This window comes from Equus caballus, chromosome 19, assembly GCF_041296265.1.
Source record: "Equus caballus isolate H_3958 breed thoroughbred chromosome 19, TB-T2T, whole genome shotgun sequence".
In the NCBI taxonomy this organism is placed as follows: domain Eukaryota; kingdom Metazoa; phylum Chordata; class Mammalia; order Perissodactyla; family Equidae; genus Equus; species Equus caballus.
The window spans coordinates 43,011,946-43,029,696 of NC_091702.1; the positions used below are offsets into that span (position 1 = coordinate 43,011,946).

General features: G+C 38.5%; 1 protein-coding gene across 7 annotated transcripts in view; it reads right to left on the minus strand.

The window, feature by feature from the left end:
* Window positions 1-7,704: 7,704 nt before the first annotated feature.
* PAK2 (p21 (RAC1) activated kinase 2) overlaps window positions 7,705-17,751 on the minus strand; it is an 86,028-nt gene continuing 75,981 nt past the window's right edge. For all 7 annotated transcript variants that reach the window (XM_023623561.2, XM_070243514.1, XM_070243516.1 and 4 more), the window contains 2 exons: window positions 12,057-12,194; window positions 7,705-11,595 (listed from right to left, as the gene is read on the minus strand). In XM_023623561.2, coding sequence (XP_023479329.1) covers window positions 11,509-11,595; window positions 12,057-12,194 — 225 coding nt within the window. In that variant the 3' untranslated portion in view covers window positions 7,705-11,508. The remainder of the gene's footprint in view (window positions 11,596-12,056; window positions 12,195-17,751) is intronic.

The following is a 17,751-nucleotide window of genomic DNA, read 5'->3' on the forward strand; positions in this document are numbered from 1 at the left end:
AGACGACAGATGTGAAAGTGCCTTATAGAAATATTAGGGGATGCTACACACTGAATGTTTGTCTCCCCTAAAATTCGTGTGCTGAGGTCTAATCCCCAATGCGATGGTAGGAAGAGGCTGGGCCTCTGGGAGATGATTAGATTGTGAGGATGCTATGAAAGAGCTCCTTTGCCACTTCCACCATGTAAGGACATGGTGAGAAGACAGCTGTCTATGAGCCAGGAAGTGGGCCCTCAACCAGACGCCAAATCTGCTGGTGCCTTCATCTTGGATTTCCCACTCTCCACATTGTGAAAAATAAATTTCTGCTGGGGCTGGCCCCGTGGCCGAGTGGTTAAGTTCGCGCGCTCCACTGTAGGCGGCCCAGTGTTTTGTTGGTTCGAATCCTGGGTGCAGACATGGCACTGCTCATCAAGCCACGCTGAGGTTGCCTCCCACATACCACAACTAGAAGGACCCACAACGAAGAATATACAACTATGGGCCGGAGGGGCTTTGTGGAGAAAAAGGAAAAAATAAAATCTTAAAAAAAAAAAAAATTTCTGTTGTTTATAAGGTGCCCAGTCTATAGTATTGTTTTAGCAGTGCAAACTGACAGGGAGAGCTATAAAAAATTGAAATTGTGCAGTTTTCATATGCAAGCTATGGTGGCCAAGGCTATATGCTATATCCATCCCTTTTACTAACAAGTCTGATTTTGTCTGGGAAGGCAATGTGCCTTGCTTTTAAAAACACTCTTTGCCAGGATCACTTGCAGGTATGAGGTGTCAAATGACAGTTCTGGCTAGTGGGGCAGAAGTTGAGGGCTTCTGGGAAAGCTTGTACTTTGTTGATATAGGCACTACTCCTTCCTGCTTTCCTCTTTGCCTTTTGCCCATCGTCTCTTCTTCCTGCCTGACACCTGGACACGAGGCTGGAGGTGGAGCTGCCACCTTGCATCTGTGTGGCAACAGGCCTACATGCTAAGAATGCAGGAGTGAACATACACGCAAAACCCGAGCTCCTGGTGTCCTCACTGGACTGACCACCCCTGGACTTCTTTTTGTGTGACATAAAGTCCTGTTTGTTTACAATCACTCTTGGGTACCTGTTATTTACAGTCAAACTTATTCATAATAGGTATATAAACCAATCCCTAAAGTATATTTTTCTTTTTAAATCCCCCTCAGGAAAATGATTTTCCAAACTATAACGCAGAGTGTCTCATATTGCAAGTTATGCAAGATAGGCAATACGGTAAAATTAAATATGCAATTTCATAGTACATTACCAAACAAGGATGTATTGAGACCTTCTTGTTATAATATTTGAAATATAATTCCTTCACATATATTATGGATACATTTTTTAAAAGATGAGAGGTAGGGAAAAGGGCAAAGAGCTCTGTCGAGTATCCTCAGTTCATTAGCTCTCCATCTGCTACTGCATTAAGGGCTGTCCAATAGTTAAAAAAAAAAGTAATGATAGCAGATTACACTTGTCGAATGCTTACTGTGTGCGAGGCACCATTCTAAACATTTTATGTGGAACTAACTCATTGACCCTAGAAAACCCCCGATGATGTAGGTAGGCACTTTCCAAATAAAACAAAGAAACAAAAAAAGCCCAATTCACAGTAACAATTTTTAGTGCACATTCTACTAAAATAGTATTGTTACTAACTAAAAGCATAAGTGGTCCTCCCACAGGCAGCAAAATTTTCAAGTCTACTCTATTTTTGTTCAGAGTATAATTTAGTCATCAAACATGACTGTATGATGAAACCAAGCAAAAATCAGCTTTAATACAGCTGTCTTGCAATGCTTAGTGAAGGAAGAGGAAATGTGCAGCAAGAAGCACTCAAGCACTCAGACTTCCTGTGGTAATACTTTAGCCAGCTGTGCTTTGTCATTAAAAAAAAAAAAGAAACAAATACTGAAACAGGACACAGTCGGCAGACAGTGGAGTAGATCAGTAGTAAAATATGCATGGATGAAAGCAAGTGGGAAAGTATCTGCTGGCTGACAATGCAGGTTGCATGAAAGTGGCTGATCCATGGACCCAACAGTCCATGACCTAAACTTATTACTCCATGGGGCCGGCCTAGTGGCGCAGCGGTTAAGTTCACATGTTCCGCTTCTCGGGGGCCCGGGGCTCCCCGGTTCCAATCTCGGGTGTGGACATGGCACCGCTTGTCAAGCCATGCTGTGGTGGGCGTCCCACATATAAAGTAGAGGAAGATGGGCACGGATGTTAGCTCAGGGACATTCTTCTCAGCAAAAGACGAAGATTGGTGGCAGAAGTTAGCTCAGGGCTAATCTTCCAAAACAAAACCAAACCCAAAAAACCCTTATTACTCTATGATTCCATGATGCCCTGGTCTTGGAACATACTCCAAAAGATCTATAGATGAACAAAAGACATGGTAAAAGATTTAAACACTTATGTCACCAAGAAGAAGAGTGTGATAAAAACAGTGACAATGTTTATAGTGAAAACTCAAATGGTTAAGGTTTTTTGTAGAGTTTACTGAAAAATAAAGCTCTTCAACAAAGTTTCTAGCAGCAAAACTGAAAGTATCCTAAAGTGTAAGGAATAGTGAATGTGATTAAGATGTCTTCTAGTTTCAACTACAAAACTCCTTAAAGATTTTAATGACAATATATTAAAGCATTCAGAATCACATTGTACTGTTGGACATTCCTTAATCTTCTGGCTCAAAACAATAGTTTCTGAAAATGGTGCATTTCTGTTTTTAAATACAAGAGGTGTCAATGTGAAGTAATTCATTAATAGAGAAAAACATTTTTTGGCAATGCATTCATAATAGCGTAGAGGCCTACAGATCTGAGAATGAAAGACAAGGAATGCATGTGGCACCGTTACTCTATCCTGATTGTTTTTAAAAAAGGCAGCGCAACCAGGCTGAGATGTTTCCACCTGTTACAGAACACAAACTGGGATCGGTGGGTACAAAGCAATGTGACAGGTGTCTTTTAATAAGTATACCAGAAACTATATTATCTGTGAGTGTTGTTCCTTTCAAAATAATCAACCCCTTGGGTTACAAATTTACATAAAGGCTGTCACTACTTACTGAATGTTTTGTTTTCTAGAAATGCAGTATTTTCAGTCTTTTTCCCTAACCCAAAACTACGATGTATAGGCAAAACAGGTATAATCAGGATTATTGAGGCTATAAAAATCTCTTTATAAAACCTAAGCACTCATCAACTCCTAATTTCTGACCAAGACCCACAACTGGTTTTCAAGGCTGGGCTGGCTTTTCCTCTGCCACTTGGCACATTCCTAGATGGGCCCTGCTCCTTTGGTGCCTATATTCATATGCTCAAGGAATGAAAACACATTTTAAGGCTAAACAAAATTATTAGGAAAGTAAATCTGTTATTCAAGTAATGCATATTACAAATTAAGTTGCGAATTTTTAAGAATTTGCTCTTTTTATCTTCACCACTCTTCCTTCTCCGATTGCTAAGTTCAGCAAGAGCTGCCTGCATTACTGTATACTCAACGATGAAAACAGGATCCCACTGACTAAAAGCTTACCAAATCCATACTTACATCATATTCTGGACCCTAATCCCAAATCAATAAATGTCTGGTCATAGAATTTTTAACAAGCTAGGAATAGAAGTCCTCAATTTTCCAACAATAAAGTCTGGCAACAGATAGAATCTTAGGAATTCTCAAAAACACCAGTGAGCACACTAGCTAACAGTTGAGCGGGCCATCTTTTTGACGTTTTGAGAATCTCCTGGAAATTCAGTGGTCCTTGGTGATGTTGGTAAGGATAGTTTCAATGACACGTTCAGAGCAGGTGCAATATGATAACAAAGAGAAAAACAGTAAGTTTGGTCTCCTCTTTCTGGAAGTTTAACTGAATAAAGTCAAGGGAAATTTATTTTACAAGGAAGATATGTAAGCATGCTTATTTTGCTGAGGATTAGAGAGCAGAGGGACAGGTTGTAGGTACAGGAGGGCGAGGATAAATCCGAGTGGCCTGAGGACCTGGAGGCGGGAGAACATGGAGAACAGCTCCTCAGTGGGGTCAGCTGCTAAGATGAAGAACTTTTCCCACTGAGACCAAAAGGAAGAAGGCAAAGATAGAAACCCAGAAAATTCTGGCAGTAGGGCAGAAGAAAGAAAGTGTTGATATGGTGAGATGAAGGGGTTGGGAGTCATGAGACAGTCTGGAGAAAAAGAGAGGAAAAAAAAGATCTAGGGGTAAAATGTATGATTGGTGGACATCACCAAGAGCCCAGGTGAAAACTGAGAAAAATCAACATGTATATGAGTCAGTATTTGTTTCGTGCCAGACAGTGCAAAAAACAGTGTTACAGAAACAGCATTAATAACATCTTTATGTGAAAGACAGAGCTAATAAATAAAAAAAGAATCCAGAAAAAATACACATCTCCAGAGATAACAGAAAAAAACTCAACTTATTATGGCTTGACTGTTTGTGTCCCCCTAAAATTCCTATGTTAAAGCCCTAAGCCCCCCACTGTATTGGGATTTGGAGATGGGGCCTTTGGGAGTTAATTAGTTAGATGAGGCCATGAGGATGGGGCCTCACAATGGGATTAGAGTCCAGAGAAGAGAAGACACTAGAGAGACTGCTCTCTCCCCCAACACGCACATACACAGAAGGCACCCGGTGAGCACAAAGCAAGATGGTGGCCGCCGACAAGCCAAGAGGCCTCAGAATGAAATCTACCTTGCCGGTATCTTGATTTTACTTCTGAGCCTCTGGAACTATGAGAAATAATTTCTACTGTTTAAACCACTTAGTCTATGGTATTTTGTTATGGCAGCCTGAGCTAACAAAAACTCCTATAATTAATACTTCAGGAAAGATATTGAACTTATGAAATAAGAACAGAAGGCTATAAAAAGGGAGATCAGAAAAGAAGAATGAGCTTTCGGAAATTAAAAATGTGATAGCGGACATACGTTCAAAATGGTCACAGATAAAAATCAAGGAAAGTCTTGCAGAAAGCTAAAAAGGCAAAGAGATGGAAAGCAGGAGAGAAAGATAAGACAAAAAGAAGATTAATGCTGGAATTCCAGAAATAAATAAGAGAAAAAAAATAAGTGGCAATCATTAAAGAAATAATACAAGAATTTCCTAGAACTGAAGGAAATGAGTCTGTTATCAAGAAGGCCTGCCAAATGCCCAAAACTAATGAGAACATACACACCCTGACCAAGGCACTGCATGGTAAATTTTCAGAACAAAAGCTCCAGAGGGGCAGAGAAATGGATTACATATAAAGATGTTATCAGAAATGGCAGGTTATAAGACAACAAAACAGTGACTTCAAAATTCTCAAGGAAGGGGCTGGCCCTGTGACCGAATGGTTAAGTTCGTGCGCTCCACTTCGGCGGCCCAGGGGTTCGCCGGTTTGAATCCTGGGCACGGACATGGCACCGCTCCTCAGGCCACGCTGAGGCAGTGTCCGACATGCCACAGCTGGAAGGACCCACAAATAAAAATGTACAACTATGTACCGGGGGCTTTGGCGAGAAAAAGGGAAAGTAAAATCTTAAAAAAAAATTCTGAAGGAAGATAATTTCCAATCTAAAATCCCATACAATCAATTAAATATGAGACATTTTCAGACATGCAAGTTCTTAAAAAATCTTACCTCTATGTACCCTTTCTCAGGACACTAGCAAAAGAGGTACTTCTCCAAAATCAGGGGATAAATGAAGCCAGACGATGATATGGTGTTCAGGAAGCAAAGGATCTAACTCAGGAGAAAAGCGAGCTTGAGTTCAGACGCTAGAGGGGCAGGAGGCCTGGAGAGCAACAGTCCAAACTGGAGCCCCAGCAAAGTTTCAGGAAAGAAAAAGGAACTGTCATTATCTGAGACCAGAAAATAGTCTTCAAAGGGCCTTTGTAATTTGGCAGCAAACTTAGGAACATAAAAACTTTCAAAGGAAACAAAAAGACAAAAATTAACAGGAAAAGCAAAGAGTTGTAAAGAAATGACATGTAATGATAATAAATTACTTGACTCAAGTGAACAACACTCCCAAGTAGTCATAAGGTAAAAACTGACTGCTAATTGAATAAAAAAGTACCTTAATTGGCAGTCTAGAGGGAGTAGAAATGGGAGAATGGGATGGTATGACAGTACTCAAATTCTCAACTGTCATAATAGGAAGTTATTAGATAAAGCAAAATATAGAACTGTCAAGAAATAGCTGTGTAAATATATAACTTAGATGTGAAGATTAATGCATGCTAAAAACAGCTCAGAGCTGAAACAGATGCCTCTGTGGAGCAAGACTTGATTGTGGGAAAGTTCAGATTTTTTTTTTTTGAGGAAGATTAGCTCGAGCTGACTACTGCCAATCCTCCTCTTTTTGCTGAGGAAGACTGGCCCTGAGCTAACATCCGTGCCCATCTTCCTCTACTTTATACGTGGGACGCCTACCACAGCATGGCGTGCCAAGCAGTGCCATGTCCACACCCGGGATCCGAAGCAGCGAACCCCGGGCTGCCCAGAAGCAGAACATGCGTGCGTGCTTAACAGCTGAGCCACCAGGCCGGCCCCATTGATTGTGGGAAAGTTTAAAGCTGGGGACTGGCATTGTTTGTTATCACAGCTTCTTTAAGATTATTCCAGTTTTTAATCTATGTACATTACTTTGTTCAAAACCTAAAATAACCAGGCCCAGAAAGACCTTTCCCTTCATTGTTCTCCTCCTCCTCAAAAGACAAAACCTGCTAAATATTTTAGCATAAAAAATAATTCCCTAATTTAAAAAAAGCCACAAGTACCAAAGTAGTAAAGTATACATTAAGCTCTTACAAAAAGTGCTTTTCAAATCAATCATCCAGTCATTTTTTTAACTTTTTTTAGGCAAATATGTTGAGCATTTGCTATAGTTTACAGACATACAAATGTTAGAATAGCACTGACAGGTTTATAGTGTAACAAATCTTTTTTCTGTTTTGCTGAGAAAGATTAGCCCTGAGCTAACACCTGTGCCAAGCTTCCTCCACTTTATATGTGGGTTGCCGCCACCACACGGCCAACGAGTGACGTAGGTCCACACTCGGGATCCGAACCTGCAAACCTGGGCCACCAAAGCAGAGCACACCGTACTTAACCACTACACCACTTGGCCGGCCCTGTAAAAAATGTGTTTAAGCAGTCATTGCCTACACCCTCGATTCCAGGCTAACACATGTCTAGTTTTGTCTTTTTGATGGTGAACTCTCTATATTACAGCTGTTCTCCATGTCTGGGTATCCAACATTGCTAATGAAATGCATAAAATGAAGAGACACCCTGCAGTACTGCACTTTTAAAGATCTCTTGGTGCATTTAACACAGAAACTCTGGTAAGATTCTTATTCCACCTGCCAGGAAAGCACTAGAATTTCAGGCCAAGTTACTGGAAACATTCAAACAGATCAAAGTGTTTCCCTGGGTCTGATCAAAGCCGGAACATTTGTAAGAAATTTATTCTTAACATGGTTTAAAAGAGGGGAGGCTCATGCTTACTAGCCATAAATTTATGGAAACCTTTCTAATTTGGAGCTTTGCAATGCATTCAAAATAGCGCCATGACATGTTCAAAAAACATTTACCCTTAAAAATACTAGAATGCTCTTTGAAAACCTATTATGCTTATTCTTTTAAGCGACTCTGACCTAAAGAAAGAATTAAAGTTTAGGAAAGGGAGAAGTGAACATAAAAAAAAGTTTATTTCTAGCCCTGAAAGAACAAAATTATTGAACAAGGTCATCAAATACAGCAGTTAATGTCAATGTAACAATTAAATAATTGAATGGGATTAAATTAAAAATAAAAGTCAATATAAAATTTGAAGACAAAACAGTAGAGACAAGTTACTTTCACTTAATTCCATTTCTATCTAACCAGGAAAAAAAAAAAAAAAAAGCAACACATTCTACCCATGATGTTCAATTTCAAATATATTCCTCTGCTTTTCTTAATACAGAATGAAAATTTGTTTGACAGAATTATCATACATTTCTTTCTCCCTCTCATTTGGCAACATTCTAGAATGGTGAATGAGAAAGACTTCAGTTCTCTCAAGGCCAGGCCAGTGCTTGATTTCTCCTTTGTAATTTCCACAGTGTCCACCACAGTGTCTTTGCCAAAGTGGTCAATAAGTGTGTTGTCGAGTGAGACCAAAAAAAGGTGTGTGTGTGTGCATATATTTTTCCTTTCTTATACACACACATATACGTGCACTGTGGAAAACTGATTTTAATTGTTTAAGTCTCTTTTGTGGGAGCAGTGGAAACAAGGAAGGTGATCTGCTTTGTATATTACTATGAAATTCCATTATAAAAACACGAGCATTAATCTAGATTTTAGCTATAATCTATATGATTTATTTCACCGGATATGGATCTCAGTATATCTTAAAACTTTTAGATTAAAAAACTGATGCAAATTCTTCAAGCATCCACTTTTTCTAACTATAGCTACTGCCTGATCGGATCTAAACTTCTTCTGGCTAGAATACAGTATATATAAACAAACATGTATTTATGTGAGCCCTACAAAGAAATACTCATAGGTAGTTTTAAATTGCTTATTAAAGGCACAGGTTCGTTTAGGACTGGTGGTAACTAGATACATTTTAAGCAGCTTAATATTTATATGTTGAAGGGAAGAGAGTTGATACTATGTGCCAGGCACTCAACACAGGGAGATGGAGTTGTGTTAGCCTTGGTTTCTTATGCCATCACACTCACACTACTCGTTTACTACTCTAGGTAGGATAAAATATTCATTATTTTCAGTTTCCCAGTTTTAACTGTACCTAAAAGCAGCAAAAGGAACAAGAGGAGGAGAAAACTTTAAGACCGTCAGAGAGTCTGAAATATAATAAATAAGTACTATAGCAATATTGTCCTAGAACACAAGAGGACTACTAAGGTAACTTTTAGATTTAAATGGGAATTTTCATTCTAAAGTGATGACAAAGAGGGTGATTACAAAAAGCAGCTATTAACAAAACATGAATCTTGATTCAGATATAATTTTTCTTTCAACAAGATCTGAACATTTTAATTTAAAATTAACTAATAAATCACAATTCCGTATTGCTTTTAAGATTATTTAAGATTATTTAAAAATGACACATTTCAGAATTAACCAAAGTATATTTCTATTACAAGTTAGTTTATCCAAGTAAGTAAAGAATAAACCACAGTGTAGCTCCCTTAACCTAGGAGTCAGGTTTCAATGACAAAGTCCGTTGCCAGCAATGGACGTGCAGGTAACCATCAAAGAAGTTGTAAATACAAATCCCAAACTGCTTCTATAAACTGAAAAGATCTCTTTGAGTCACAGGCATAAAAATGGGGCATTGGCACTGTATTCAGTGAATATGGTCTTTATGACTCATGTATGGAAGTGCCTTCGAGAGTGGTTATGACGATCACAGTCTTGGCATCTAGTTGGCTTTCTATTTCATCGATAGCATCTTCTTTATCATAATCCATCCAGAAAACTATTTACAATGTTCAAATCTGGAACTCAAGAGACACTGTAGCTTTCCACCAGAAATAAACAAGCTTGTTTCTGTAATTTAGTAATGGCTGTAGAAGGCCAATATAATCCAGAGAAAAATGAAATCAAGAATCAAATTGAAAACAGAGATCATTAAGTGCTCTAGATGTAAGTTTCATTAATTATTTTACTCCTTTTTGTAAAAACCTTCCTGCATTATCAATAAACAGCCATTTCTATCCTTATACCTGTATCTTAACACAGATGTGATGGGAATGATAGGAAATAAAACTCTATTAGTTCCCCTAATGTACTACAAAACATCAAAATTATTTTTATTCATGCTTTGTACTATTGCAGGATGGTGAGTAGATGTGAAGTTAATTAGGAGCAAACGGTGGGAACAAAATGCCGGAACCAAACCACAGAATCTTCTCCTTTATGTGGCTTTTGGTATGTCAGAAGGGACCATACTACCTCCAGAGGCAAAACAAAAAAAAAAATAAGGAGAGAAGAAGAGAGAAAGAAGAGAAGGGGATGGAAAGGGAGGAGAAAAGGACTCTAATAATTAATGCTACAGGTCACAGACCTTTTTTAAATCTTTAAAATAAAAAAAGTATTGCTATCAACAAGCACATTTCACTTTTCTTCCTTCCTCCAGTTTTTTTTTACATATTATTTATTTATTTGAAAAACATCTCAAATAATCCATGAATTTATCAAGGACTTTGTCATTTAAGTACTCACAGACAGTATAATGTTGGTAATGGGTTGGGAACAATGTTTATAACAAATCTCTACATTTTACTGGTCAGAAGCTGCATCTCGATGTAACTGACATTTCTCTTTCATGAATATAATCTCATCTAATTATTTTACAGCTCACCAAGGTTCAAGTCGGCCACTCTGTCTCTGCTAGCTCCAAATATTTCTCTCCTTTAAATGGGGAAAAAAGTTAACTTTTAAATTCTGAAAATTCAATGGTTATTACATTATTTACCATGGGGGGAGGGGAGGAGCCGGGTGAGAGTTAATTAAAAAACAAACAAACTAACTAAAATTACAACATATACAGAAACTTATTTCCAAAATCAAGGGAGAAAATGGGGAAGGAGAAAGTAGTGGCCCCAGCCCAAGTTGGAACAAGGACAAACCACTTCGGTTCCTGAAGCCAAATCTGAAGAGGAAACAGTCAGAAAGGAAAATGAAATTCTAAGGATGTAGAGTCAATGGGATTCTTTTTCTGTCTCAATGATTTAGTCATAAATATAGATCATTAGTCTTCTCTCTTTATACATGTAACAAATGGCAACCAACTCACTACCATGAAATTTCTAAAACTGACTCTTTCACATTTGTTAAAAAAGGTAAAAATCACATACTTTTCTTCCCTTCCTTTAAGTTCAAATTCTGAACTATTACATGTAACAACAGCTGGTCCTAACTTCTATACAAAGTTAAACCATATTGAGCTCCTTTGCCAATTTAAGGAGCCACATAATTTCTCTCACATTTGCCCCGAATTTAGGCATAAGAAAAATTTCTCAAAGCAACTCAAAAGAGCAAGGTCAAGGAAAAAGAAAGCTATGAAGGAGAGAGAAAAGAAGAGTAGCAGATGAAACAAATACTCTGAAAAACTCAAATCTGCATTCAAGTACTGAAAATACTCCAGAAGGGACAATGAATGGGATCTACTACAATGAAATCAGCAAAATAAAATGCAAATCTCAAGCATGATAAATGGCCCTGCTGGGCTGTCTGCTGAAAGAAGTAAGGCTCGTGATTCAGTCTACAATTCCTCTTGGACCCTACAGAAGGGATTCAATAGAAAGTTGTCATTCTGTTTTAGAATTTTCTCTTGGTTGTCTTCAGGAAGTAATAGCTTGCTTTTTTCCTCCATGTTATGCAGACCATTTCTTTAAACCCCGAAAGAGTAATAATTTTCATATATTAAAAGACTTCTTTTAGAAAATGGAAAAAACATGAGGCCACGGCAGTGATGCTAACGGTTACTCTTCATCGCTTCTTTGGCTGCCATGATCAGCGGCGTCAAGCTAGACAATGGTTTGGCCAGTTTCAGGAAGGGATGCTGTCAGAAAGAGGGGGAAAAACAAATGCACGAACGTTACCAGTCTAGAAGCTCAACATTTCCTTTCAACTAGGCCCCAAAGACTACTTTATGGATAATTTATTTAATAAAAACATATTTAAATATCTATACAAAATCAACATAATCAATCTATCACTTTTACAGTTGAAAGCATAGTCTTTTTAGTTTTTCAAATATTATAAAATCTCAGTTAAATGACCAAGGTATCCATGCCAGCAATGAATTGGTCTGAGAATTTATAATGTACAAAAACTCATATACTTATTATAATATTATGGGTAGTTTATTTCCAGCAGATGAAATCCTAAACTTCAGCAGCTGACCTGCTGATAGTGATGAATGAATAGTGAATTGTATTTATTAACCCTACATAACCAACTTTCTGTTGGTTACTCAAAAAAGTCAACTTTTTCTCAAAATAGTATAATTTCTAAATTTACCTGTAACAATTCTTTGGCTGAACCTCTTTTCTCCACATCCATCTCCAAACATCGATTTAAGAAATCCCGAAATATTGGAGAAAGCTTCTCTGGATTCTGAAGTTCTGGGGTTCCATTAGTTGCTATCAGATACAATGCCTAAAAGCAGAAGAACATCTGTGACATACTGAAGGTAGCTCAACAAAGTGGGAGAGCGCTCCATAAAGTGTAGGGATGTTTAACTTCTTATTTACTTATTTATTTTATTGAGGTAACACTGGTTTATAACGTTATATAGATTTCAGGTGTATATCATTATATTTCGATTTCTGTGTTGGATCTTTAACTTCTTTACAGACAATCACCATAAATACTAAAGTGAGGTTATCAGTGTTTCTACCCGTTTGGATTAGAAATTTCTCCTTTATTTTTAGATGTTACATTGCCCTAATTTCTTTTTCAAAAATTAGCTTCATCTTTTTTTTGGATTATAAATGCAATACATATTGGTAAAAGAACTATAATACATAAAGGTGTAAAGAAAAATGACAATTCTACCATCAACATATAATATCCCTTTTACCTTTCTTAACCTTTTTTCAAGTCACACCACATTTCAAAACAATGGGATTTGTTGAAACCTTCTTTACAAAACTAGCTGCATCTATATAGCTATAGATGAAGAGGTGGAGCACAGAGGATTTTTAGGACAGTGAAAATACTTGCATGATACTGTAATGATGGACACATGTTATTCGCTATACATTTGTTCAAACCTGCAGAATGTACAGCACCAAGAGTAAACTCTAATGTAAACTCTGGACTCTGGGTGACCATGATACATCAATGTAGTTCACTGATTGTTAAGAAATGTACCTTCTGGCGAGGGATGTTGATAATGCGAGAGGCTATGCATGTGTGGGGGAAGGGGGTATATGGGAAATCTCTGCACCTTCCTCTCAATTTTGCTGTGAACCTAAAACTGCTCTAAAAAATAAAGTCTTAAAAACAAAAACAAAAACAAACAGAGGCTGGCTGTGTGGCTCAGTGGTTAAGTTCGCACACTCTGCTTCGGCAGCCCAGGGTTTCGCCAGTTTGAATCCCGGGCGCGGCCATGGCACCACTCATCTAAGCCATGCTGAGGCGGCATCCCACATGCCACAACTAGAAGGATCCACAACTTAAAATACACAACTATGTACTGGGGAGCTTTGGGGAGAAAAAGGAAAACTAAAATCTTTAAAAAAAAAAACAAACCCATCTATATCCTGGCCTAATAAAAGATTAGATCTGCAAAATTATTTTAGTGGCTGAATTGAATGGTGCCTTATTATATGGATGTTTCATAATTTAGTTAATCCCCTTTGGAAAATTCTTGTATTCTTTATGTAGTTCGCTGATTATTTTCTTTAAATTCCTAGAAATGGAAATTAAAACACTTTATTTTTCAGAAGTTTTGGATTTACAGAAAATTGAGCAGATAGTACAGAAAGTTTCCATATAACTCCCTCCCACAGATTCCCCTATTATTAATACCTTACGTTAGTATGGTACGTTTATTACAAGTGATGAACCAATATTGATACACTGTCATTAAACAAAAGTCTATAGTTTACACTGGGGTTCACTCTTTGTATCGTATAGTTCTATGGGTTTTAACAAATGCACATTGTCATGTATCCACCATTCCAGTATCATACAAATACTTTTACTGCCCTAAAAATCCCCTCGCTCCACCTATTCATCTTCTCCACCTCCCTAAACGCCTGGCAACCACTGATCTTTTTCACACATTATTTGGAATTATATAGTATCTGGACTGGATTCTTTCACTAAACAATATGCATTTAAGATTCTACTGGGGCCGGCCCCATGGCCGAGCGCTCTGCTTTGGCCGCCCAGGGTTTCACCGGTTTGAATCCTGGACACGGACATGGCACTGCTCATCAAGCCATGCTGAGGCAGCATCCCGCATGCCACAACTAGAAGGACCCACGACCAAAAATATACAACTATGAAGGAGACCTGGCATGAAATGTGGTTGTTCTTGCACGCGAAGCAGCCACAAGACTGGCTGGACTTTTCGGCAAACAGAATGTTCTGCCTGGTGAACTCACAAGGCCCCAGGAAAAACACTGTTTTGCAAACAAGAATGTTTTATCAGCTCCTCAAAAGGAGCAAGCCTGGGACCTTGGGAGTTTGAAACATTATGAAGGAACCTGTTATGAACAGATGTGTAGGGGAAAGGTCATTATTGTGGGACGCTTGCGCAGGTTTAGGTCGCTGACTCACTGCTTTGGCAAAAGGCCGGCTTTGTTTAGGGGCTATAAGAATAAAGAGCCCGGCTACTCGGGGTATAGTATAGAATAGAGAGAAGACTACTGCACAGCAACCGGGGTTCGTGTATTCATTTCGTGGGCAGCACAACTATGTACCAGGGGGCTTTGGAGAGAAAAAGGAAAAATAAAATCTTTAAAAAAAAAAAAAAAGATTCTTCCATGTCTTTTTATAGTTTGATAGTTCATTTCTTTTTATCCTTTTAATGTTATGGAATAACATTGCATTGTATGGATGTACCACAGTCTATTTATACATTCATTTTTTTTTTTTAAGATTTTATTTTTTCCTTTTTCTCCCCAAAGCCCCCCAGTACATAGTTGTATATTCTTCGTTGTGGGTCCTTCTAGTTGTGGCATGTGGGACGCCGCCTCAGCGTGGTTTGATGAGCAGTGCCATGTCCGCACCCAGGATTCGAACCAACGAAACACTGGGTCGCCTGCAGCGGAGTGCACGAACTTAACCGCACGGCCACGGGGCCAGCCCCTACATTCATATTTTTTATACAGCATCTTAGCTGCTTCCAATTTGGGTCAATTATGAATAAAAATGCTATAAACATTTGTATATAGGTTTTTGTGTGAATGTAAGTTTTCAATTCATTTGGGTAAACAGTGGGCACAATCTGTAACTGTCTTCCAAAGTGGCTGTACCATTTTGCACTCCCAGCAGCAATGAATGAGAGTTCCTGTTGCTCCATATCCTCACAGGCACTTGGTATTGTCAGCTTTTTGGATTTTAGGCCATTCTAACAGGTGTGTAGAGGTACCTCGTTGTTTTAATTGAGCAATTCCCTAATGACATGATGTTGAACATCTTTTTATATGCTTATTTGCCATCTGTGTATCTTCTTTGCTGAGTTGCCTGTTCAGATCTTGTGCCCATTTTTAAATTAGGTTGTTTGTTTTCTTATTGTTGAGTTTTAAGAGTTCTTTGGATGTTGGGTAACATTCCTTTATCATATAGGTGTTTTGCAAATATTTTCTCTGTGACTTGTCTTTTCATTTTCTTAATTGTATTTTTCTCAGAAAAGATTCTAACTTTAATGCTTTTGATGTTGTTTCTAAAAATTACCAAACCCAAGGTCTAGATTTTATACTGAATTATTAGAAGTTTCTGCTGTATTGCCAAAATGCCATCAAAAAAGGATATCAATTGGCACTCAAAACATCAGGATATGAGTGTGCCCATTTCCTTGTCACCTAAGTTCACTTCTCTATACATGACATTTCTCCTCAAATTTTCATTTAAAAATTCCATCCTAAAAAAATTATCTCTGAGATGGCAATTAATTTCAAGTTAAGATCATAAGATTGTTCTGAGCCTCCACACTTCCGCCAGAAGGGATTAAGAGGGAAGCCCACAAAAACAAGCACTCTTGTCAAGTACTCCTCTCCAAACACTTAGCAGTCTTTCCCCTGCTTTGGGATACATCTTATTACACTCATTCTATTATGTTAGTGATTCTAAGCAGCCATTCCCTCAGCTTCTCCATTCTGATGCCCGTGTGGCTCTGTACATTACCCTCTCTGGACTTAGTTTTTTCATACATGGTTTCCCCTCCCCATCTCAAATATTCTCCTTATCTACTGAGGCCTGACTCTCCCAAGAGGATTCTCATGGGCCTCACCAGCAGCGCTCTCTAGAGGTAGCTTTTTCTCTCCCCTACCTTTGTATCGCTGGGCCCGAAGATGGAGTGTCCTTTCAGCTCGTCATTGCTACTTTGAGATCTCCTTCTCTATAACTCCTGGGCTTTCAAACTCATATTGACCTTTCCTTGTCTCAAACATCTACCAAACACTGTTATCATCTCTAACATACTCATAATTCACAGTGATTTCAATAGCTACAAAGGTGCCTGTTAACGTTCCTTGACCTCCTCTTCTCTGATGTTCTTGTCCCTTAGGCTTCCTCAGCCACACACACCCATGGTCATGTCCTACATCTTATCAGTACCAATAAGAGCAACTCTTAAATCTCAGCTGCTCTCCACACCTCCTATGTTTTTCACTCCTAGTACCCCAATGCCAGCAATCCTTTGACTATCCTGGACCCAAATAAATCCCATTGATCTTCCAGTGTCCATCATTCCTTTCACATAATCACTTCTTTGACCCCCTCACACTTCACAGCATTCACTTGACTAGATGGGGTTAAAACTCTGCCTACTCCTTGCCTGTACCTATGCAGCTAAGGACGGTGGAAAAAGCAGCTAAATCCCTGGTGACTGGCATCACTAACCTCACATGAGCCCGTCGTCTGCAGCACTCCTACTGGATTCCCCTATTTCACTCGCTCTCCCACTCTCCTCTTTCTGTCTCAGGATACTAGACATCACATTTAGTTGTCATGTCTCCTTAGGCTCCTCTTGCCTATGACAATTTCTCAGACTTCCTTTCCTTTAGATGACTGTAACAGTTTAGAGGAGCACTAGTCAGGTGTTACACTGTAGGATGCCCCTCTGTTGCAGTCTGTCTGATGTTTTTCTCATGATTAGACTGAGATTATGGGTTTTAGGGAGCAAGATCAGAGTCAGAGTGCCATTTTCATCACATCCTACCAAGGGTAGATGATTTATCACTACTGATGTTGCCCTTATCACCTGGCGGAAGCAGTGTTTGCCAGGTTACTCCACTGTAAAGGTACTCTTCCCCCCCTTTCCACACCATGCTCTTTGGAAGGAAGTCACTATGTTCTCAAGGAGTGAGAAGTTAACGCTCCATCTCCTTTAGGGTGGAAAAAGGAAATAAATTATCTGGAATTATTCTGCATGGGAGATTTGTCTCTTCTGCCCTATTTATTTATTCAATCATTTACTTGTCTAATTACAGACTCATAAATATTATTTTACACTTTGGGATATAATTCCATACTACTTTATTTTGTTCAAATTGTTGCATCTTTAGCCACTGGCGCTCTTTCAGTTGGCCTCTGTGCCCCTTTGACATACCCCCCCATCAGTGTGGGCTTTTTTCTTTAACTCAGCATTATCTACGATTCCATTTTATCTCCTTAGTTGAGTTTTATTAGGTAAAACTCCTTCTTTCATGATTTAGTGTTTCCTTAAGGGTTTTATAGCATACATCTTTCAATTTTCACAATCATCATAATATTATATCACTTCACAGAGTGTATAAGAATCTCACAGTTCTCTCCCTCAGCCCTAGGCTTTTGTTGTCATTTTACTTATATATAAGTTCTTTTCCTCCCTCCATTGCTATTATTTTTATTTAAACTTTTATCATTTAAAGATATTTATATTTTTAAAAATCTGGTATATTTACCCAATAGTTTCTATTTCTCATGCTCTTCCTTTCGTGTGGAGCCCTATTACTTTCTTTCTGCTTGAAAGACTTACGTTACCATTTCCTGTAGTGTA